The following is a 21,614-nucleotide window of genomic DNA, read 5'->3' on the forward strand; positions in this document are numbered from 1 at the left end:
TTCTCATAAAGCTAGATGTGAGTATTCCTTAAACCTAGAGAAACTTTGGATTACATTAAAAATGATTATTTAGGACAATTTCGAGGATTGATGTTGTGGATGTCAGTGGTAACAGTGGAAACTAGGATGCTTTCAGTGGTCATTTTTATATAGTTAGTCTTGATGAATTTGTGATTCAGTAATGCTCTGTTGGTATAGAAGAGAGCCTTTATCTGGCTGACGGGTCTCAAAATAGATTTGATGGAAGAGGGACTTTATAATCCCTGTCCGTTTACAAGTAAATCTTCTAACATACAGATACTTTTGACAAGGCGTTTATGTGTATGTGCTGGCATTGGAATACCTATGCCATGTGTATATTTATGCAAATGTGGCGAGTTTTCTGAACTGATGATGTCATGGGGTGTTACAAGCAGTGGGAGTGCTGGGTTAAAAGGATTGCGGGGGTGTTTAAATGAGTTTGGTGCACTGGACTCCCTGACCCTCACGCGCCTTCAGTGGAGCCCTGGCGGCCCCCCTCCTCACCTGCCCCTGTGCGCTCTCCCTCCCGCTCTCCCTGCCCCTCACGGTCTGATTTCCTCGGGACGATGCTCCTGAAGGCCTCCAGCGACTCCCACCTCTGTGACTCTGACCCCCCCTTTATTTGCGAGGTTCCCCCCTAGTTTCTATGGTAACACAGCTGCCTGGTCCTACTTTTTGTCTGTTTTGTCCGTTGCTCCCGTATTGGTTCCTGTCTCTCCTCCTGCTCTTGGTCACGGGCTGCACGCAGTCTGGTCCTTTTCTCTTTCCACTCTCAGAGCTCCGCCTCCGGTCTGACCTTTCTCCTGACCGAAGGCAACCCCTTCCCAGCTTCCATCTCCACTCACCGTGTTCTGTTTCCACTCACAAAGAGCCAACTTCTGTTGTGATTATCGAGTCTCCTCTCCTTCCCTCCCCTTCTTTCTCTCTGTTGGTTTCACCAATTATGTCCAGTCTGTATCCACACTGATCTTTTTCCAGTCCTGTGGTTGCCACTCTAGTTAAGTCTGGACTTTAGCTTCTGAAACCCATTCCTCTGTTCAAGACCCTGACCTCATTAGCTCGTCAGCTAAGGAGCTCATAGTCTGATCTGCCCTCCAAACTGCTTTTCCAAACCCTTCTTGCCCATCTTCCCTGTGCAAACCCAGTGAGCCTGGCAGTCTCCTGTCACCTACCTTGGACCTTCCTTCATGCTGTTCCCTTCTTTTGGCTCAACCAAATCCTACTCCTCCTTAGATTTTTCTTTTCTGTATAAAATTGTCTTTAGATAATAACAGGGAAGTAATTTTTTCTCTCAGTTCTTTATATTTTTTAAAAACTGTTTTTATTTCAGAGAGGAAGGGAGAGGGAGAGAGAAATAGAAACATCAATGATGAGAATCATTGATTGGCTGCCTCCTGTATGCCCCACACTGGGGATCGAGCCCATTATCCGGGCATGTGCCCCGACTAGGAATTGAACCGTGACTTCCTGGAGGTTCATAGGTCGACACTCAACCACTGAACTACGCTGTCCAGGCTGAATTCTTTATATTCTTACTGGGTTTTTTCCCCTCGATAAGAACGGTACTGCTCTGTATGGTTGATTTTCATGTGCTCTCCCCTCCCTCCTGGACTCCAAGCTCTTCGAGGGCAAGGACTGTCTTCCCACAGCATCTGCTCTGGGACCTGCATGGACGGTCAGGTTCCCAGCACCTGTGTGCAGGTCGATTTTAATCAGGGTGAAGTTTTCCGCTCATTTCTTATGGCAAGAGAATTAGTGGGAGTTGGTAAAACTAACAGCCATTGAGGGAAGGAGAGCCTAAGAGAGAGAGAACAGGTAGTTTTCTGAAGTGATTTGAGAAAGTCTTCCGTAATCGGGGATTTAGTTTAGAATACTAGGGAGTGATCCAAAGAAGAGTTTGCCTTGGGGGGGGGGGGGGGGGGGCATAGGTCGCATCTTGGTTAAGAGCTTGTTTTCTGGTTACTAATCTTTCTGAGCCCCCACCCCTGATGTGTGTCTGCCTCCGAGGAGGGAGCCCTAAATGAATTAACAAAGCGCTGTGACCGGCTGGCACAGTTCCTCTTCAACAAATGGAACCTTTTTGTTTGTGCGCCGTGCGGGTCCCCTCTCCCTGAGGCGGTGAGGGCCGTCCGAGCCGTGGCTTGGACACCCGGACGTGCAGCTCAGTCCCTAGGGCATTGCAGTCGCCCAGAAAACGCACCTTGAGCGTCGCCCACGAAGGGCTTCTGGGACCCCAATGCCATAGGGATGAGTGAGGAAGGAGATGTAGACAAGTTGGAGAAAGGGAAGAAGAGGGAAAACCGTAGGAGAGGTCCTGTCCTGGAGGAGGAGACTTCCTTACGGAGCTGCGGGGGCCGCGGGGAGGGTGCTCCAGGTGGTGCGGTGCCTCTGGGGAGTCTGACGACGGGGACGGGCCTGCAGGACGTCTGAGCGGTTGCTCAGGGGACCATGCCAGTGAGAGAGCGCCCCTGGCACCAGCTCAGTCCTCTCTGTCCGTGGCCACAAACCCTGCTGACCCTTGACCCTGACTCTGCTCCAACGTGGGCTCCTACAGGACAGCTTGGCCCCATCCCTGAGCATCTTCTCGGGGTCTGCCCTCCCGACAGAGAAGAGCATCGTCTTCCCGTGACCGGGAGGGCTCCCGAGGAACCGACAGGCTACGGATGCTGGGAAAACACTAAGTGGACGAGAGAAATCAAACATCGCACTTTCCCTGCCGCCTCTGATCCCCAGCCAAATCTAGTTTTCATGTGTGAGAAGGAGGAGCCCTCTCCTCGGGGAAGAGGATCAGAGGCGTTGCTTCCTGGGGACTGCGGGGAAGGGACTGAGACAGGCCCTGAGGAAGGACCAAGTCTTCCCCAGGTCTGCAAGCAGATGCATGTCCTTGGGCTGAAAACGCTCCCTTTTCTCTCCACAGGGGAAAGTGGAAGTCGAAGCTGGGAAAGAAGGTATGAAGTTCGAAGCCAGTGCTTTTTCCTATTACGGTGTCATGGCCCTCACGGCCTCCCCAGGTGAGTGGCCTTCAGCCTCTGAGGGCAGAGCCGAGCTTTAGGACATGGCGTCGTCCTCCTCCGGTCGCCTTCCTCCCTCTGCCTGCAGCTAACCCTGCTTATTTCCTTCCTGAACTTTCTATCGAAGTATATCATGTATACAGAAAACTGCACAGATCCTAAGTACACATACTTGGTGAATTTTCACAAACTGACACGCCGGTGCAAACAGCCCAGATCAGAGACAGGACATCCTTGACCCAGGACCTCCGCCGCCGCCACACGCCGGTTCAGGAGGAGTTTGACCGAGTCTGGAGCTTTAACCTGGTGTTGCCGTCATTCACCTGCACTGCAGAGGCGCGGACACTGCGTTTCTCCTCACTGCTGTGTAGTGTCCGTGTGTGAGCGTGCAGCTGCGTGTATTCTCTCCGTTGCTGACGGGCGTTGGGGTAGTTGTTTGTTTGGGGCGGCTGTGGCTGTGTGATTGCGGACACTCTTGTACCATCTCTCGAACGTGTGTGCATTTCTGTTGGGTCTGTATGTAGGAGTGGGGTTGTGGGGTCCCGGGGTATGAGGATCTCTTCAGCTTTAGTAGCTACCGCCCAACAGTTTTCCAAAGTGTTCCCACGCATACCTGTCCTGAGGAAGTTCCCGTGCTCTGCACCCGCGGTATCGCTGAGTCATCTAAATGTTAACTGCTCTGGAGGTTTTTCCAATTTGCATTTTCCTGAGGATGAATGAGGTGGTTAATATATATTTATTGCCTATATCCAGCTCGTATCTAGAGTCAGCCAGTTCTGGGTGGCTGTGCCATGGGCCATTAAGTGCTCTGCACAAGATGCCAGCCAGCGGTGTCTGTCCTAGTGGGAACATGGACACAGGTACCTGGCTCACCTCTGGGATGGGACTTGGATGGTCTCTATTGACATTGCTGTGCGTGTGCATATGTGTGAGTGAGTGTGTGTGTGTGTGTGTGTGTGTGTGTGTGTGTGAGCATGTGTGTGTGTGTGTGTGAGTGAGTGTGAGTGAGCGTGTGTGTGTGTGTGAGTGTGAGTGAGTGTGTGTGTGTGTGTGTGTGTGTGTGTGTGTGTGTGTGTGTGTAGAATGGGGCAGGCAGGCAAACAGAGGTGCTGTAGTGCCACCTTGTGGCTAAAATGTCAAATGACAGGCTGTACTAGAAAACTTTTGTTACTTCTGAAAACCAGTCTCAGAAGGGGAGGGATACTTCCAGACAAGTCTGTTTTTGTCATGTTGGTCCTCAGCTGTGCCACATGACATCGCAGGCACTGAGATGTTACGGTTAGAAAGCCAGGGAAGCGTCAAGCCTCCCCTGCTCCGGATGCACCTTTGCACTCTCCCTGGGCAGGTGTTTGAGTCACTGGGCCAGTGCCCCACTGTCAATGCTGATGAGCACCCCGTGTGAACGTAGCCCTACCACGCCCACGGAAGACCCTCAGTACAGCTCAGTTCCATCATATTCGGTTGCCAGACTTTGAGAAAGGCTCTTGGCTTCCTCCTTATTAAGAGGATATAAGGTTACCTCGTGTGATTGTTGAAAGAATCGATGTGGTGGTCTCACATGTGCTTCGTAACCTTTAAAGCACAAGAGGAAACGTTGGTATGACAGGTGTTGACATTGTGACTGTTTGGCAACCGACCTCAAATCGGCCCACGGGAGCAGAATCGGATTCATAAGGCAGTTTTGAAAAGGAAGCTGGGAGAGTAAATTGTACCTTTTTATTGATACTGAACTGTGGCTTCATGTGAGGGTAAGTCCCATTCCGAAGAGGAATTGAGAGCAGGCCTTCATATAGATAGCTGGTGGGGCTGCTGCCTCGTTTGGAAATGCCAAAAAGGAGGGGGTTTCATTAATAGCATCTTATTACAAAGCCCAGTACCTTACCTGACTTTACCACTTGGATTTGGGATTTTGTGTGTTTGAGAGATGCAATTAGTACAGTAATCTCAAGATAATATTTTTTATTAATTTTGATTGCCTAGAAAAACCCTACAGTACTCTGTTATCAGGATCTGCCCAGTTATATGTCAAGTCTGTCGCAGTTTAAAAAACAAACCTGCCCAGGAAGTAAGACTCCTGCCCAGCACGCAGTGCTGACTGGCCTCCGGTCAGGAGGCTGCGGCTCCCTGTCCGAGTCAGTGACGAGGATGCCTGTCCTGCCCAGGAAGCGTGTGCACGTTGTTCTTTATATACTTGCCTCTAATACTTGGAAATCTCAAAGTTTTCCAGAGCAATTCAAAGCATCAAGTCAGAATTTCAATCAGACCAACTAAGGGTGTAAATGAATTGAGTAACTAACTCCTTGCCACAGACAGGGATGCTGTGGGCCGTACGGGAGTGAGCAGGGGTGCTGGAACAGGTGGCTTGGGTCCTGCTCTCGTGGCTCTTGGCTGTGGCTGGCTGTGATTTAAGTCGGAAGAGCCCATTCTGAGCGATAACCCCTGGGTGTTGCTAACGGCGTAGGAGATTTCTCGGTGACCAGGATTCCGGCCTCCCCGTGCCCCTCTTCCTGGAAAGCCGAGTGTCCTGTTTCTGTGTCCATAATGTCATGCAGGCCTTTTCAGTTCTGGGACCACTGGCTCGTATCGGTAGGACTGGTACCCACGCCTGTCCCCTGATTACAGAGATCTCCTTTCTTGCCTTTCGATATGGTCTCACCCTGTTTTTCTCCATTTTTCAGTTCCTTTGTCCCTGTCTCGTACCTTTGTTGTCAGCAGGACAGAGTTGTTAGCAGCAGGTTCTCCAGGTAATTCTGCATGTTTCCTTTTCATAATTCTTCTGATTGCCGCCTGCCTCCTCCCCCCCCCCAGGAAAAGCCGCCTCCGGTTTTTCTGTAAGCTCTAGCACTCCACGTGTCCATGCCTTCACGTGAGCTCCCAGGAACATATACGCCCACAGCAGGTGCAGGAAGGGCTTAGGATGCTGGCAGGGAATCTGGGAGCGTGAATGGTGTGAACCCGGGAAGGGAGAGGGATTCTGTCCGCCCACACTGCCCACCTGGGGTTTGCAGAGCAGCCGCGGCGGCCACTCTGGTTCTTTCTCTGACCTCGGCAAAGTCGTGGTGTGTGGAGGCAGAAGCCCCCAGGACCACAAAACCGAGGACGCTTCCACACAACACACGCCGAACGCCTGAGGGACCGACTTTTCGTGGCAAACACACAGCATTCCTGTCTCCCGGGAGCAGGTTCCTCCTTCTGTCCTCCGTCAGGCGGGCGGCCCCGCTCCTGTCTCCCCCTCTGTGTTTTGAAGTTAGTGCCGAGCACATTCCTAACCAGCTGCTGGCCATTGCCCTGCAGGAGGGTCGGCTGTGCCTGGCTCACATGTCCAGCTGCTAAAAACGAAGGCAAAGCCTTAATCTTTCTTTAATTAAAATTGCTGGGCTTCCCTATTCGATAGTACAACTTTTCTGTATTTATTCTGTTCCATACAGCTTAGATTTTTAAAATCTGACTGATGAAATTTGTGTTTGATAAGCCAATTTCAGCAAAACTCTGAAATGCTGATATGTGGTAAAGGAGGCAATACTTGTCTTAGAAACTAATGTTCCCTCAGATCTTTGCTTTGAAAAGTTTGGGGTGTTTGAGGGTAATATATAATTCATAAGGCTTTTTAAATATGTTTTTTATTGATTTCAGAGAGAGGGAGAGAGAGAGAACCATCAGTGAGAGAGAATCATTGATCAGCTGCCTCCTGCATGCCTCCTCCTGGGGATCGAGCCCACAACCCTGGAATGTGCCCTGACTGGGAATCGAACTGTGACCTCCTGGTTCATGGGTCGATGCTCAACCACCGAGCCACACTGGCCTTGCTCCTAAGGCTATTTGAATGGAAACACTTGGTAGACTATACATACACACATATGGATGTGCACATATATGCACAGTAGTATATATGTATGCATGATTTTTTTCCTCCCCATTTTACTTGCTGGCATCTGCCACCTATTTAAAATGTCGCAAAAGCTGAAGTGGAATGACTTTTAGATGAAGCTCATGGAAATGTCTTTTATTTTTTTTACATTTCCCATAAAACTTAAGAGAATTGTCAGCTGTGCCCACTCCATCTGAGGCAGTACCAGAAAACAGCATTTGCAGGCCCAGGACTCAGGGATGCTGGCAGGACCGGAACGTGACTCCTAAGAAATGGGTGAATCAAACCAGTGTTCCCAGCCTCTTCCGCAGGTGCCTGGGGTCCCAGGGAAGAGGCAGGGAACGGCTCTTTGTTGTATCTTTGGCTTACTAGCAAACAGAGGATGCCTAGGTAGGATGCATTTTAAAAGGCAAGACAAAAAGCAGAAAGGAAACAATTCTGGGGAGACATAAAGAGGAATTAAAGTTGAAAGTTGTTTTCATAATTGTCTAAAATCTTGGCACATAAATTCGGCAACAAAACATGACCTGAACTGGAGGGAGGCCATATAGAGTCTTTATTCTCCTTCCAGTGAACATACATACATGTCATTGCATGATGAGGGAAGGCTGGTCCTGCTTCTCCAGACTGTGGCCGTGAGGCCAGGCACTGGGTTGAGGGGAAGCTGCCTGCGAGTCTGGATATGCTGGAAGACCAGAGAAAATGCCCTGCGATCCTCCTCGGGACAAAATAACAGGAGGCTCGGAGTTCTGCACCGGCCTCTGGTGTCTGCCTGCCGGCACACAGGGTCTGGTCAGTGAGCAGAGTGCCCTTTAAATGTTTCATTTTCTTATCCTTTAAATTGTCACACACAGAAGGAAACACCATTTTGAAGGTATCCGTAGAAATGGTGATGTGATTTTGGACTGAAACTCAGAGATACAGTGGGATGTCTTGTTTCAAAGAGCTGTGGGGTCTGTCAGCCCGGGTGAAGTCACCACCAGTAGGAAAGGCTTGGTCGTGAGGGCAGGCGCGGTGGAGAGGGAGGAACTGACAGGAAAGAACACAGCCATGTTACCCAGGCTCATCTATCGGTGCTCCATCGGCGTCAGATGCTGTGCTAAGCACTCCGTCCATTATCTCATTTTGCATCTTCATCAGGCCCCGTGAGGTGGTACCATTATTATCTGCCTTTTACAGGTAAGGAATCGGAGGCTTTGCAACGTTGGGACATCTGATCAAAGCTCTGTTCTGCTAAACAGAAAACATGTGATAAATGTTTAATTTGCCATTTTCTCTTAGAAGATAAGTGGAGGCAACAAGAACTGCTACTATGAGTTTAATTTTGACCTAAAAATGAAAAGCTGGGGGGAAAGTGGTGACATTAAAATTTTAGCAGAAAGTGAACTCTTCATTTGACGTTCCTCAAGTAGCTACCATGTCTTGGTCTGGGCGTCATTATAGGAAGGACGTTTATGAATGAATGAAATCTCAGATGGTGGTCAGGATGGGATGACGGGTGGCAAACGTGAGCTGAAGTATTTAACTCGGAGAAGAAGAGATTTAAGGAGAACATACTATCTTGGAGCTTTTAAGGGCTATTCCAAGTAGCAGGGGAACAGCAGCTCCATAGAGTGAAGGGGGGACTGTCATCTGAAGTTGGGGAGGCAGATGGTAGATCTTCCCATAGCTGAAGGGTGGGACCAGCTGAGGGCCAGCTCCTCTGTGCGAGCATCTGTCAGGACACATTGCAAAGAGGAGCTAACCTTCAGGTGGGAGAACTGGTCCCCTCCAGTCCGAGGACATGGTGCACCTCGGGACCTGTCCAGTGTGGGCACCGGTTCATAATTGTGGGCTAGATTGGAAAAGCAAACATGAAAGAAGCCTGGCAAGGGGGCAGGTCTTATCTTAAATGAAATTTGTGTTAAAAGCAGTGGTAAACCTGCATTTAAGAGCAACATCACTTAGACTTCCTGAACTGTCTGTCTCACTGAAGAACCACACAGCACCTAAGGTGACTTATCGAACCTCTCAGGGGTTTACTGTCTCCCCGTGTTGAGACATCTCAGGCTGCCTGCTGGAGTCGGAGACAAATAGGTTTGGCTGGGAGTTAGGGTGTGATCCCTTTAAAACACATTCTGATTCGTGAACATCCTCAAGAGTCCTTTGCTTTTGCTTCTGGCTTGGGCCGTGCCTTCCCTGGGTTGTGCGTTTCGCGGCCCGGCGCCACGCTCCTGACGGGGTGCGCACCGCAGGGCCTGCGCCGGCAGAGACGGGAGGCCTGTCCCGCACTCGGACAGGCTGCGCAGCTGACCCCAGTGGAACCTGTCGCTGAGGGAAGCAGCGAGTTCCTGTGGGAGGCCTGGGGGGTGAGCTGTGTGGCTGAGGCGTCGGGCAGAAGTGGATTAAGCTTGTCTACTAATGACTCCTTTTTTATTATGTGGAAAATACAAGGCTGCCTTTATTGTTTATATCTACCTCACTTAAAAAGTGCTTGGGTGTGTGTGTTTCTTTCTCCATTTCCAGGTGAAAACAAGTCCCCTCCTCGGCCATGTGGCTTGAATCACTCGGACTCTCTCAGTCGAAGTGACCGGATTGATGCAATCACACCCTCGCTGGGGAGCAGCAACAATCAGCTCAACTCTTCATTCCTCCAAGTCTACATCCCAGATTACTCAGTGCGCGCCCTTTCTGATCTCCAGTTTGTTAAGGTAAGAGCAGAGAGAGCCGCTGGGCTGGACCTGGAAGTTCGAGGTCAAATCCACAGCCAGCCGTTTGGCTCCCCGGCCCCTCCACTGAGCCCCCTGTCATTCTGTGGTGCCCTGCCTCCAGCTACTGTGTCCAGGACTCAGGTGGGGAAACACACTTATGTCCTTGGCTCTCTCTGTCCAATGAGCTGCCAACTCAGATGTGGCCGTGTGAGGGGATGAGAGCTGGAGATCTAAGAAACAGAATCAACCTTTCACAAGTCTTCATGGGCTCGGACTCCAGAGACTTGCTTGGTCCCGAAAGGGCAGAGGTCGGAGACTCGGAAGACTGGCCGGGAAGGAGTGGGAAGAGCCCTCCACTTACCTTCTGCCCTGGGACAGGCTTTTCCTTAGTCTGAAATAAAGACGCTCTCGGAGGACAAGCCAGCTTTAGCTGATGGAAGCCTAGCTCCATTTTCTAATCTTTGGGAAACTTTGAAATAAAGTTTGGAAATGGCTTAAATCAGTAAAAACTGACTTGCTTACCAGAGTCAACTTGAACTTTAAAAAAGTGGCTCCGCTTGGCTCCTGGGAGCACGCCTGCGCCTTCCCTCCTCCCCTCTCCCCCAGGAACCTTGCCTTTGCCTCCCTCTCTCCTAAGCTCCAAGGGCCCTTCTTCTGCCTCTGTAACTCGTTTCCCGAGCCCATTCCTTCTACAGCTCACTTCCTCACTTCTACCACCTCTGTGACTTTCCAAATAAATGTTCTCTTATTAAAAGAAAAGTGGCTCAGTTTGTACTCAAGGATGACTTTCTCCTAGAGAAACAACTAGGGGCCTTTCGGGGACTTAATGTGTAACACGATGTCCAGACCAGAGAGCCTAAAACTAAGCATTATCTTGGTTTGTTTTCTGTACCATCTTCTGGCCCCAGATCTCAAGACAGCAATACCAAAATGCCTTGATGGCGTCCCGGATGGACAAAACTCCTCAGTCTTCAGACAGTGAAAACACTAAAATTGAATTGACTCTTACGGAGCTGCACGACGGGTTGCCAGACGAGACGGCCAACCTGCTCAATGAACAGAACTGTGTGACGCACACCAAGGCCAATCACAGCCTACACAACGAAGGCGCCATCTAGGGCGCCCCTAGGCCCCCCTCTCCCCCCAAGTCCTGGGCCAGGCCACGTGGCCTCGCCTGTCTGACAGTGAATCCCATTAGTGTGAGCTTGTGTGCCATGCTGCGTCCTGAACACCCTGAGACCAAAGACTTTGTCCCCTCCCTGGAAGCCGCAGAGGAGGCCGGTGAGGGCAGGAGTGGGAACGAGGGCCGGGGTTTGGCGTTTGAGATTTTGGAAATGAACTTCCACCCAAATAGAATCATGTTTATTTTTTCAGCTGTACCTTTTATTATTCACTCTCCTCCTCCTCTGATTTGCATGAAGTTGAAAATTGTTGGGATTTGTTTTTTTTTTCAAGAGATCATGTTTTTAGAGTGTCTTTTGCAGAGTTTTAAGTTGTCCTGCCTGAACTCTGCTGTGACCCCCATGATGTGACCCCAGCAGGATGGACTTGCCCCTCCAGTGGCCTTCCGTGGCCCACCCTTCCTCTGTGCCCCAGTGGGTGTCGCTGTGGAACGTGAAGGACAAACGAAGAAAACCTTGTTGCCGCAGACCTGCCGAGTCTGGGACGTTGCGGGGTGGAGCCTGCGCGGGGACCTGCAGCCGCCTCTCTGAGCTCAGTGTTGTTCTAAGTTAATGTTTAACTGTGTCCCTTTCCCTCAGAAAGGTTTAACATGTGCTTGGAATGTGATTTTGCTCCCACTCTTAAGGAATTTTTATCACCAAAATGAATGTTAATGAATTTTAAACCCATGGTTTATCATTGGCAAGAGGCAAGGTGACTTCATCCCGACGTTCCCACAGCCCGGGATCTGGGGCGGCCAGGCCGCCTGCCCGTCCGCTCTTGTTGACCGAAACGCTGCTACACGGATGCCAAACGGAAACCTCCCCCGGGGCTGCCGAGGGAGTGATGGTTAGGAAGGAGTTGGACCCTCCGGCCGGCCGTGCTGTGCCCACACCCAGAAGGCGTTTCTAAGCCCATGTGTTTTAAGGAGGGCACTGCAGGGACTGCCAGCCCCTGCCCCTTTCCAGGGAGCCAACTGTCCCTCTTCCCCTGTGTCCCGGGGCCCGTGGGGCCCGGTCGTGGCTGTGTCCCTGCCCGAGGACCTGTGCCTCCCGCCTCGGACGTGGCCACGCCAGAGAGGCCGCCTGGCCCCAAACAGGGACTCAGAAACCAAATGTGTGTTGTGGCCATTTCATGTGTATGTCTGTCTTACTTTAATGCCAAACTCATCACGTGTAGTGAAATTAACGTCGGGAGGTGTTACTTGAGTGACTCAATTCTTAACTGTCTTATCTGTGTTTTAAGTGTTAGCCCGAGGGATGTGTGCATTTTGTTGGCAACATTCAACACGGAAGTGAGTTCTACTGAGCGGCTTTCTTATAGAAATGTCTGTCCACGCTGCCTCCAGCCACGAAGATAGCATTGTCTCCATGGCCCCGTTTTCTTCTCCCCGCTCAAGGCAGGGCCGCGCCGGCGGAATAACCAGCAGGTGCTGGCGTGCCTTCGGGCGGGCAGTGTGATGGCTCCGGTGCCAGATGCACTCTTGGCGAGTATTTCCTCTGGGTTTCAGTCTTGGAGTGTCTTCCTCATTCGGTGCCAAGCCCTAGTGAGGGATGTGCTGGCCTCACCTTGTGGTAGAGGGTCTCGGGGGCACCCTCTGAGGGGGCGGTGTGGCCTGCTGCTGGCCCCAACCTGCCACCATGGGATGGAGCCTTGCACCGTGGCGGGAGGGAGGGAGGAAGGAGCCTTGCACCGTCTTTGATCTGAGTTTAAGATGCATCTAGCTGAGCACAGCCCAGTGTGACGGAACGGACTGTGTGTAGGGCGTGCAGACATGAGTGTCCCCGAGTGGAGCCATGCCACTCGGCCCGGTCAGCACTGGCCTCCGCTGTGGTCTGGGGAGCCCAGCCGAGGCTCCTTGGCCTTGAGGGTCCTGGCCCACCGGCCTCTCCTGGCCGACCTGCTTCTCCACTCAGCCCCTCGGGGCGCCTTGCTGCAACTGGAAGGAGCTCTGCAGTCAGTTACTGTGGGGGGTCTTTTCAGAGCCTCCCCCGCAACCCCCGCCGCCCCATTCCTTTTATGAATCCTAAAGCTCAGTGAGAGTCAGAAAGGATTGATTCCAGCTGCTGCCTCCTTGACTTCAGGGAGAAACATAACTTCTTAATCTCTTACCTGCTCAGCATGGTGGCTCTGTCCTCTGTAAAGGAGCCGGCAGGGGTGGCTTTGCACGGGGCTCCGAGGACAGGAGTTTAACCTCCCTGTACGTTTCTGTAAACCACTCTTTACCTTTTGACTGTTCACGCTGTTTTATAACAACAGAGAATAAAAAATAATTCCTGTCTGGCCCCGAAAGGCATGAAGGTTAACACGTGGCTATAGTTACATCTGCTTCGGGGAATGCTCAGACCCTTCCAATGACAACGTGAGCCACCAGATTTCTCTTCCAGGCCCCTCCCCCTGGAAACCGACTTCAGGCTGTTGAAGGAGAAATGCTCGCTCCCTGCCTCCCTGGGCAGCAGGAGAGAGATTCTGGCTCGGAAGGTCTGTACAGTCCCCGTCTGTGAAGTAAACGGGAGTGGGGCAGAGGAGGACAGATAGTCCAGATCGCGCTGTGCAGTGGCCAGTACTTAGCACCACGTGGCTGGTCCTCTCCTGGGGCTGCGCTTTGTGAGGGTGGAGGGAGGGCTGTGTGGCAGATGCAGGTCCTGGGTCCTGAATTCGGGTGGAGCCCTTGTCGGACCCAGGGCCTCTCCCTCCATGGCCTCCGTGGCCCCTGCTGTGGAACCTCCTCCCACGCAGCCTCCCTGGTTCCCTAAAGGTTCAAACGGAACCGGATTGAGGATCCAAATGTCCCCAGGACTGTCGGCTTTCTTTTTATAAAGGAAAGTGGCTTTTTACCTACTTACTGCCTCAGAGGTTCTCTCCCTTTATTTCCCTGTTTTATATCATCAGGAAAGTCCAAAATCATGTACTTAAACTCTTAGAAAAACAAATCCTTAAGATTTGTTCCTGGATATTGGGTGCTAATCAACTAGCATACGCCTTGATTCTCACAGAGTTTGAATTTGAAAGGGCACCCCATTCAGCTCTGTTCCTCCTCCCTCCCTCCCCCACTTCCCAGGCCGACAGAGTTGGCTTCCCCAGGTGGGAGGGAGCAGGGCATCTGACTATTTTCTACTGTGATTTCAAGGAACTTGTGTACAAATGTGGAATACAGAACTCCACACCATCAGTATGAAACATTTACCGTGAATATATTTACCTGTGCTATACCAAGACCATACGACGAAAAGAACAGCTTTTTCAGTCTAGGAAAATAGATACAAGTAGAAATTCATTTTCCATAGACAGTGAAGCAACAGGTATTTGGGCTAAGCAGGGACCATGAACTTCTGCCCTCAAATTCTCAGGTTGAGAAGCAGACCTAAGTAGCCATGGCTGATTGAGCGTGTGTCCGGCTGGTCAGAAACAAACAAAAAAACCCAACCGTCATCTGAAAGCCAGCCAGGGACCTGTGACTATCTCCCCCTTTTCTGGGCCAGGAGACCAGGATGCCTCCAGTGTTCCCAGGGGTGACCCTGGCAGAGGCCTGACCTAGGCTGGCACAGGGAGGTGTTCAGCTTGTTCCCTGGGATTGCAAGCAAGAGGCCACCAGGGAGGGTTGGCTTGGTGCCCATCGCATGACCCAAGCTCCCTGTTGGCAGGGGCCGCGGGGACAGCTCCCCTCGTTTTTCTTGCAGGGGCGAGGACGCCAAGGCCGAGCGGCAGTGCAGGTGTGCGGCTTCGTCAGTGCTCTTTCCTGCTGAGGACACAGGTCTTGTCCGGGGTCAGGTTTCATTCCATTCTGTTCTGGGTGGGTGGTAGGTTAGCCCAGAATTAGGAGGGACTAGGTTCAGCATGGAAGCGATTTGGGGATTCAGAAACCTTTCAGTGGGCAACCTACTCGGTTTTTATAACTCAGGGCCATTTGCTGATCTTTATCTTCTCATATTTCTGTTGTATTCAAGTGGGCTGATGGGAGAGAGGTAGTCCAGAAAATTCTAAGCGGAGAGGTTCGTTGTCTGGTTTGGGGGTGAGTGGTGGCACCCAGGCCCAGCTTGCTGATGGTACCATTCCTCAAGGCTGAGAGTGGGCCTTCATTCCCTCTGCAGCGAATGCTTTCTTGCTGTTTTGTGTGTTTTTCCCTGTTCTGTCTGGTCAGCCCTGAGGGCATGAGGGAGAGGGCACTTCATGGCAACGGCAGAGCTTGGAGCAGCTTTTCTCCCACAATCTCGGTGGGCTGGGACCTTTTTTGCTTCTTAGATCTCTGTGGTTGGCTCAGCTCCAGTAAGCTTTCTCTCAGGATGTGCTAGAGCCACTGACATCATCTCACTAGAATTGTCTTAAATCGCTTTTGATGGGAAATACCAGGCTGTTCGTAAAGCAACATGAAAACGAAGGTTCTAGTGGCACGAGAGTCGAGTTCTAGGCATTTGTATGTCAAGGTTCCGATGTACACAGAGCCGGCATGTACTCGAAGACTTGAGTGAATACATGTTTTCTATTTTTAATACCTAGGAGTGTTTTAAACATGACCAAATTGGAAGAATGACGGGAGTACTGTCTTGCCTCATTTGGCAGGCCAGCTTCTGGCCTTTGCCCACCCACATCTGACTGACATGGATTCACTAGAAAGAGATTCTTTTGGGGCCAGACTCCTCTTCAAACTCACCCTAGAGAGGACTATCAGATGGACCAGGGGGGCTTGGGTGCCTTAGTGTTGGAGACCCAGGCCCCTTGGATAGGAACGGCTGGTCTCCGACTCCCAGAGCAGAGAGGAGTGGGGAGGATAAGGCCTCAGGACTCTCGCTCCGCAGAGAGCCCCGGCCTAGCTTCTGACTCATTACTGCTGTGTCTGAAGTCTACTGTGAAGGTAGAGTGTATCAGTCCATCGACCTTCCTTGTTTCTGGAGTCCTTCAAATCCACAAATGTATATGCTTTGTTTTATGTTATTTATTATGTACATATTCCTCTATTGTTAGTACATCGTCTGTGACAAGGTGAGATCTGTTGTCCCTTCAAGTGGGTGAGAAGGCAGCAATTTTGCTTTTGTTTTGTCTTAAACAGTTGCTGCTCTTATGTTGGTTCTATTGCCCCGGCCCCTTTTATTGGGACCTCTATTCCTATGACCAGTGTCTGGGATGAGGGTGGAGGCAGGTTTCTCACCCGTGGCAGGGCCTCTCAGGTACCTCTGTGAAATATTTTTATAGGTGGTTTCCTAGTTACTAGTTCTATTCTCTAGTAGCATGGCTGTGAGATCAGAGTCTCCTTCCTCCCTCCCTCCCTTCAAAGCCAGGGCGGTGGCCTAGCCCTACACCAGTAATGGCCTCTTAATTCCCACCTTTGGATTATAGAATTCATCTCTCTGGAGCCTGCCCATCTGGGCTGCTAGTATGTCTTTTCTTGGTTTTGAGGCCCAATGCCAACATTGCCTTGGCCCTCAAATAAGACCCTGCTTTGTGTCTGATTTTCATCCTCCTCAGCCTTTACTCACTGTATCATAGTGCACATTTCATGCTTTTCAGCAGTGAAGTTTTCTGAACACAGTAATCAGAGCTGTGTACATAAACCTAAAGCACAAGTGACATGTATAGGTTTCATGAGCTGATTGTCATAATGAATGCCTTTTATAATTCAAATGATGTTGTAGATTTACAATCTCTATTTATTTTGTACCAATTTGTAAATTTTGTGATTGTTTTAAAAGGTTTTTGTTCATTTCTATTCTATTTAGATAAATGATTTTCTTTTCACCCTTATAGCAGGTGTGTGTTCCCTCTTTCCCTTTTCATCTATGCAACACCAGCCTGGGTCCCCTGCCCAATTGCTTGGCTTTACTGGTGGGAAAGTTGGAAACTGTTGTCAGCTTAGTAACACAGCAGGGCATTTCCTTCAGACATAAATCACAAAGTTGCGTGTTAAAAGTGGGTGCTAGAACCAAGTCTCAACATATAGCCTGGTACAGCCAATTCCAGGGGAATGTCCCTTTGCAAGGATTGTAATCTGTCTCCCGTTTATTTTAGGTAAGGACGCTGAATGCATCCAAATTTGCCCCAGAAATCTGGTGCTCAGTCACTAATAACACAACCATCTGGGCAACTCTCTCAGCTGTTTTTTCCTAGGCAAGACTGAAGGCCTCATCCAAGCCTCTCAATTGGCTCTCAAAGATGAAACCCGCTGTGGGGCCTCCCGTTACACGAAGCCTAGGGCGGAGAGGATGCGCAGGCTTAGAGTTATACCATCATCGGTGTGGTGAGTCGTGCTCTGATGCTCTTGAGGATTCAGGCATCCACAGCCCCTCTGTGACCTCTCTCTAGACCACATCTTTTTGGAATCCTTTTTTCCTCCAGTCTGAGAATTGAGCCTCTTACCTGGTCCCTTATTTTCCCCACCATTATTATTTATGACATTTGTGGTCTGTTTTACTTACTGCTTGTATCCTGTGGATGTAGACATTTCGGTGAAGTGCTGACAAGACTGGCTTGACACTGCCTGACCTAACCACCATCCCAGCTCCCCGATCATTATCCCCACTTTCTTGAAAGTAGAAGGCAGATCTGTATTCCAGTGGAGGGCTACCTTCTTGGGGGCCTGTTTGCTTTTAGAAGCAGAGCAGGAATCATCTCTCCAGCACATCCACACCCAGTTGGTTGCTCTTAGTTTTTCCGGCTTTACTCACGTTGTCTAGATGTGTGCTCCGAGGAAAATAGAGGCGATAAGATTTGCCTAAGCTTTCTGTCTGCATCCACGTGCCATGTGTTAGTTCATTTCTAAGCTTTATTGTGAAAAAAGCTTTGAGGTTTCAATTTCATTTAACAAATTGTCCTCTCCAGGGCATCTTCTCAGTTCAGCATTTAAGACACAGATAGTTATCTGAGGATCTTGTAGAGGAAGTGAGTGTACAAACTGAATGACCTTTGCATAGCTTGAAGTTGATTTCTGAAAACTTATTTGATACTTTCTGAAGGTTATTCAATTCAATACAGATGATTCCTTATTAAAGTCAAAAGTTGAATTACACCGAGTGGCCAGATTATGATGATCTCTGAACGCATACTAATCTGGCCACTCAGTGTGTGTGCGTGTGTGTATGTGTGTATGTATATATGTATGTGTATGTGTGTATATATATATATATGTGTGTGTGTGTGTGTGTGTGTGTATAATATATATGTAGCCAGATTATTATGCGTTCAGAGATCATCATAATCTGGCCAGTCAGTGTATATTAGCTAGTAAACTTTTCCTTTCGTTATATTACTTTCATTTCCGCTCCAAGATCCTCATATCTGTGCTCTTACTTTCAAAGAAGTTTCAGAACAAAGGAATGATAGGGCCCTTTCTCTGGGACAGGCCATCTCCCTGGTGGATGATTGTAAGGCCTAAGGATACCAGGGAGACTCAGTTGCCAGGATTTTTTGTTAAAGGGCTTTCCTTCCAGGATAGTAGTGATTGTGAAGCACTCTAGGCCAACACAAGGCAGGAATTTTTACTCCTCACCTGAGGGTATTTTTCCATTGATTTTTAGAGAGTGTGGAAGAGAGAGGGAAAGACAGAGAAAAATTGATGTGAGAGAAACATGTTAATTGGTTGTCTTCTGCACACACCCTGACTAGGGCCTGGGCCAGGGAGGAGCCTGTAACCGAAATATGTGCCCTTGACTGGAATCGAACTTGGGACCCTTCGGTCCACAGGCCAACACTCTATCCACTGAGCCAAACCAGCTAGGACACAAGGCAGAAATTTTTAGATTGAGCCAGCTCCCCTACCACAGTTCTGCTACATCAGTGATTTGAGGGCAATGGGTCAAAAAATGAAGTTACTTGCTTCAGAATACCTACCCACCCCCACAAGTCAAAAGATTACCTTTGGTGAGAATCCTCTCTCAAAAAGACTGGACATGTAATGAACATTTTTCTATGTTGGGAAGGACTGGTTGGCAAATAGTCTTTCCCAGGATCTCAGGAACTTGTGAGACTTGAGAGGACGACTTTCTCTTTCATGGGAAGAACGTGCACTTGGCTGCTTTGGCTGTGTGTGTGTGTGTGTGGGGGGGGGAAATCTTGGCCCAGACTCTCCAGACCTTGTCTACAGCCCTGGCTAGATATGACTTGGGGAGAGAGGGGAGCTCAGCTCAAAGGGAGAGCAAGCATTTGGGGACATACTTGTACCTTTAGCTCATAAAGCTATCTGTCTAATACACTTTTTTTTCTAGTGATAAAATGGAACAAAAATATAATTTCTGTGTTAAACAAAGGGACCAGACCAAACACTGGTCATCTGTTTTAACCCTTTGCACTCGCTTGCTTTTTTCTCGAGCTGCTACCGATGCTAACTGTGTCGAGTCACACTCGACATCCGAGTTTAAAAGGTTATGTTGGAAAATATAAGATTACTTAGACCCGTGGTCGGCAAACTGCGGCTTGCAAGCCACTTGCGGCTCTTTGGCCCCTTGAGTGTGGCTCTTCCACAAAATACCACGGCCTGGGCGAGTCTATTTTGAAGAAGTGGCGTTAGAAGAAGTTTGTTTAAAAAATTTGGCTCTCAAAAGAAATTGCAATCGTTGTACTGTTGATATTTGGCTCTGTTGACTAATGAGTTTGCCGACCACTGACTTAAGACTTACAGAACCAGAGTCAGCAAACTTGAGATGAAATGTTCTGTTTAATTGGGAGTACTTCTGTGTTAAAACTCTTCAAAGGGACTTAACTACTGTGTATATTTTATTTTTGAAATTACATACTTTTGTTGGAACAAGTCAGATGGTTATGGCCCTGGAATGAAGATACTGTGTCTGAGGACAGGGAAAAATGGTTGAGATAGCCAGGTTAGGTAGAAAGTTGCATTGTTCATTCCTAAACAAGGGCATTTTTCTTTTTTGATGTGCTTTCTGCTACTTCTACATACTCGGCAGTAAGAGCAGTATGGAACGCCGGGGTCACTCTATGCCGCCTGCCTCTGCTTCCTGGTTGCTGTGCCTGTGCGTCCTCCACTTGTTGGTAATAGTGCACTGTTTTTCTTATATTTTCAAGGATGCTTAGGTAGCTCCACGGTAAAGAATTCATTCTCAGGGCCTCCTAAAGTTATGTATCATTTGAAATTGTTCCATTTGAGGAAAAACATTTAAGAGCTCTAGTCACCAAGAAAGAATGTCATGAGAAACCTAAGTACTGAGACATAAACTACTAAACCAAGTGAGGGATTGGGCCAGTAACTGTATGGCAATAGCTAGATCATAGTTACAATTTTTCCCACCACCAAAGAAAGATGAAATAGTTTCCATAACATGGAATGTGGACAAGGCTCTATCCTTAATGCAGACTTAGATATGCAGTTGTTTGTCTCATGCTATTTGTGGTGAATAAGCACAGTATTTTTAAATGCTCTTGGCGGTCTTGGAAAAATTTTAGGACTTTAAACTTGTTGACAAAATAGTTGTTTCTAAATCTGATTTAATATCTAAACATGGACAAAGTACTTTTAAATCTGACATGTCACTGCAAGTGGCTTTATAGTGGTTGCTTAAAAACAATACTTAACATGACTAAAGGATTTGTAGCTCTAAGTTATTCTAGTTCTAAGAACCACTTCTAAAAGCATCTTATAAAGGGTAGCTTGAGGACTTGCTTTCTTATTTTAAGTCTCAGCAGAACTATGCATATCGTAGGAGAACATCTGAGGTCTAAACAGAACACTAACGCTCTCGCTTTAACGGACTTTTCTGAAACGCACCATCTGAGCTTTGACGGGCCGCCTCTGAGGAGATGGACGTATGGGGCGATCCTTCTTGCCGAGGAAACCCAGCAGCACTGGGCTCTGCTGTGCCCGGGCCCCTGTTAGCCTGTACCTGCCCCTTTTACAAAGCCTGAACATCAGTGGTGTTTTTCACATACCCAGGAAAGATTCTGAAGAGTTGGGAGATCAGTCTAAAACACCTCAGGTTTTAAAAAAGGGAGGTGGGGGGTATGTTTTAAATTCAGCTTCCTTTAACTATTGGCAAGAGCCACTCACATTCATGTTTTAACAAGCCCAATTGCAGCTGCTTGCCCATGGCTCACTTATTCCCCAACACACTCTGTTCTGGATCTTAAGACGTTTATGGAATGTGAGCTCTTTAAAACACATTTTGGTGGTCCTTAAGTTGTAACCATCAGTGGAATTCTTTTTCCAATTGTGTTTTTCACTTCTCAGTCTTTGGACCCACTGCCAGAGAGACATCTGACTAAAAAGAGTCTATTACATAGATGAGATCTTACGTGGACAATACAAAAAGTGGGGTAAATTAAAGCAAACTGCTCATGTTGGTCCTTGCTGTAAAGGGGAAGTATGTAAATTAACTCGTATACGTTAGCTCTGTAGTTACAATAACTCACTTAAAAATTCTTTGGCTTTGCGAAAATTTAAGACCACGTGTAAACTGGGCAACATCTCTATCTTAAGTGAGAATAATTAATAGCTGGGGTGACCATATATACATTCTCTAAAATTTAAAGCAAGATAGTATCTAATTGCTATTTGCAATACCATTTCCAAACATGATACTTTAAAAGTAGTACATATCCCTAATAGATACCAGTTAGAATGTATGTTTCTTGACATGACAGTATAAAGCCACAGATATTGAAAGCAGTGAGGTAACACGGCATTAGCTAAATTACTGTGTTCCCCTACTATATAATGATTTCAAAAAGAAAGGAAAAAAGCCTTACCTCACAGTCCTATACCAAAAAATTTTCCATGAGAAAATTGAGGCCTATTTACATGCTATAAATTTAACCATTAACCATGCTAGACTATATTTTAGGAGAGAGTGTCAAATTGATGTCACTAAGCTAAACCTAAACCCAACAGTTATTACAGCTGTGCTACAGAAGAGGTCAAAG

The 21,614-nt window shown here is 48.6% G+C and overlaps 1 protein-coding gene across 2 annotated transcripts in view; it reads left to right on the plus strand.

Annotated features, from left to right (window-relative positions):
• CNNM2 (cyclin and CBS domain divalent metal cation transport mediator 2) overlaps positions 1–10,963 on the plus strand; it is a 105,293-nt gene extending 94,330 nt beyond the window's left edge. Inside the window, exons 5-8 of one of the 2 annotated variants that reach the window (XM_008144255.3) lie at positions 2,939–3,032; positions 5,711–5,776; positions 9,406–9,590; positions 10,499–10,963. In XM_008144255.3, coding sequence (XP_008142477.2) covers positions 2,939–3,032; positions 5,711–5,776; positions 9,406–9,590; positions 10,499–10,708 — 555 coding nt within the window. In that variant the 3' untranslated portion in view covers positions 10,709–10,963. The remainder of the gene's footprint in view (positions 1–2,938; positions 3,033–5,710; positions 5,777–9,405; positions 9,591–10,498) is intronic. The other variant, XM_008144256.3, reaches the window with a different exon arrangement.
• Positions 10,964–21,614: the final 10,651 nt, after the last annotated feature.

This window comes from Eptesicus fuscus, chromosome 17 (assembly GCF_027574615.1).
Source record: "Eptesicus fuscus isolate TK198812 chromosome 17, DD_ASM_mEF_20220401, whole genome shotgun sequence".
In the NCBI taxonomy this organism is placed as follows: Eukaryota; Metazoa; Chordata; class Mammalia; order Chiroptera; family Vespertilionidae; genus Eptesicus; species Eptesicus fuscus.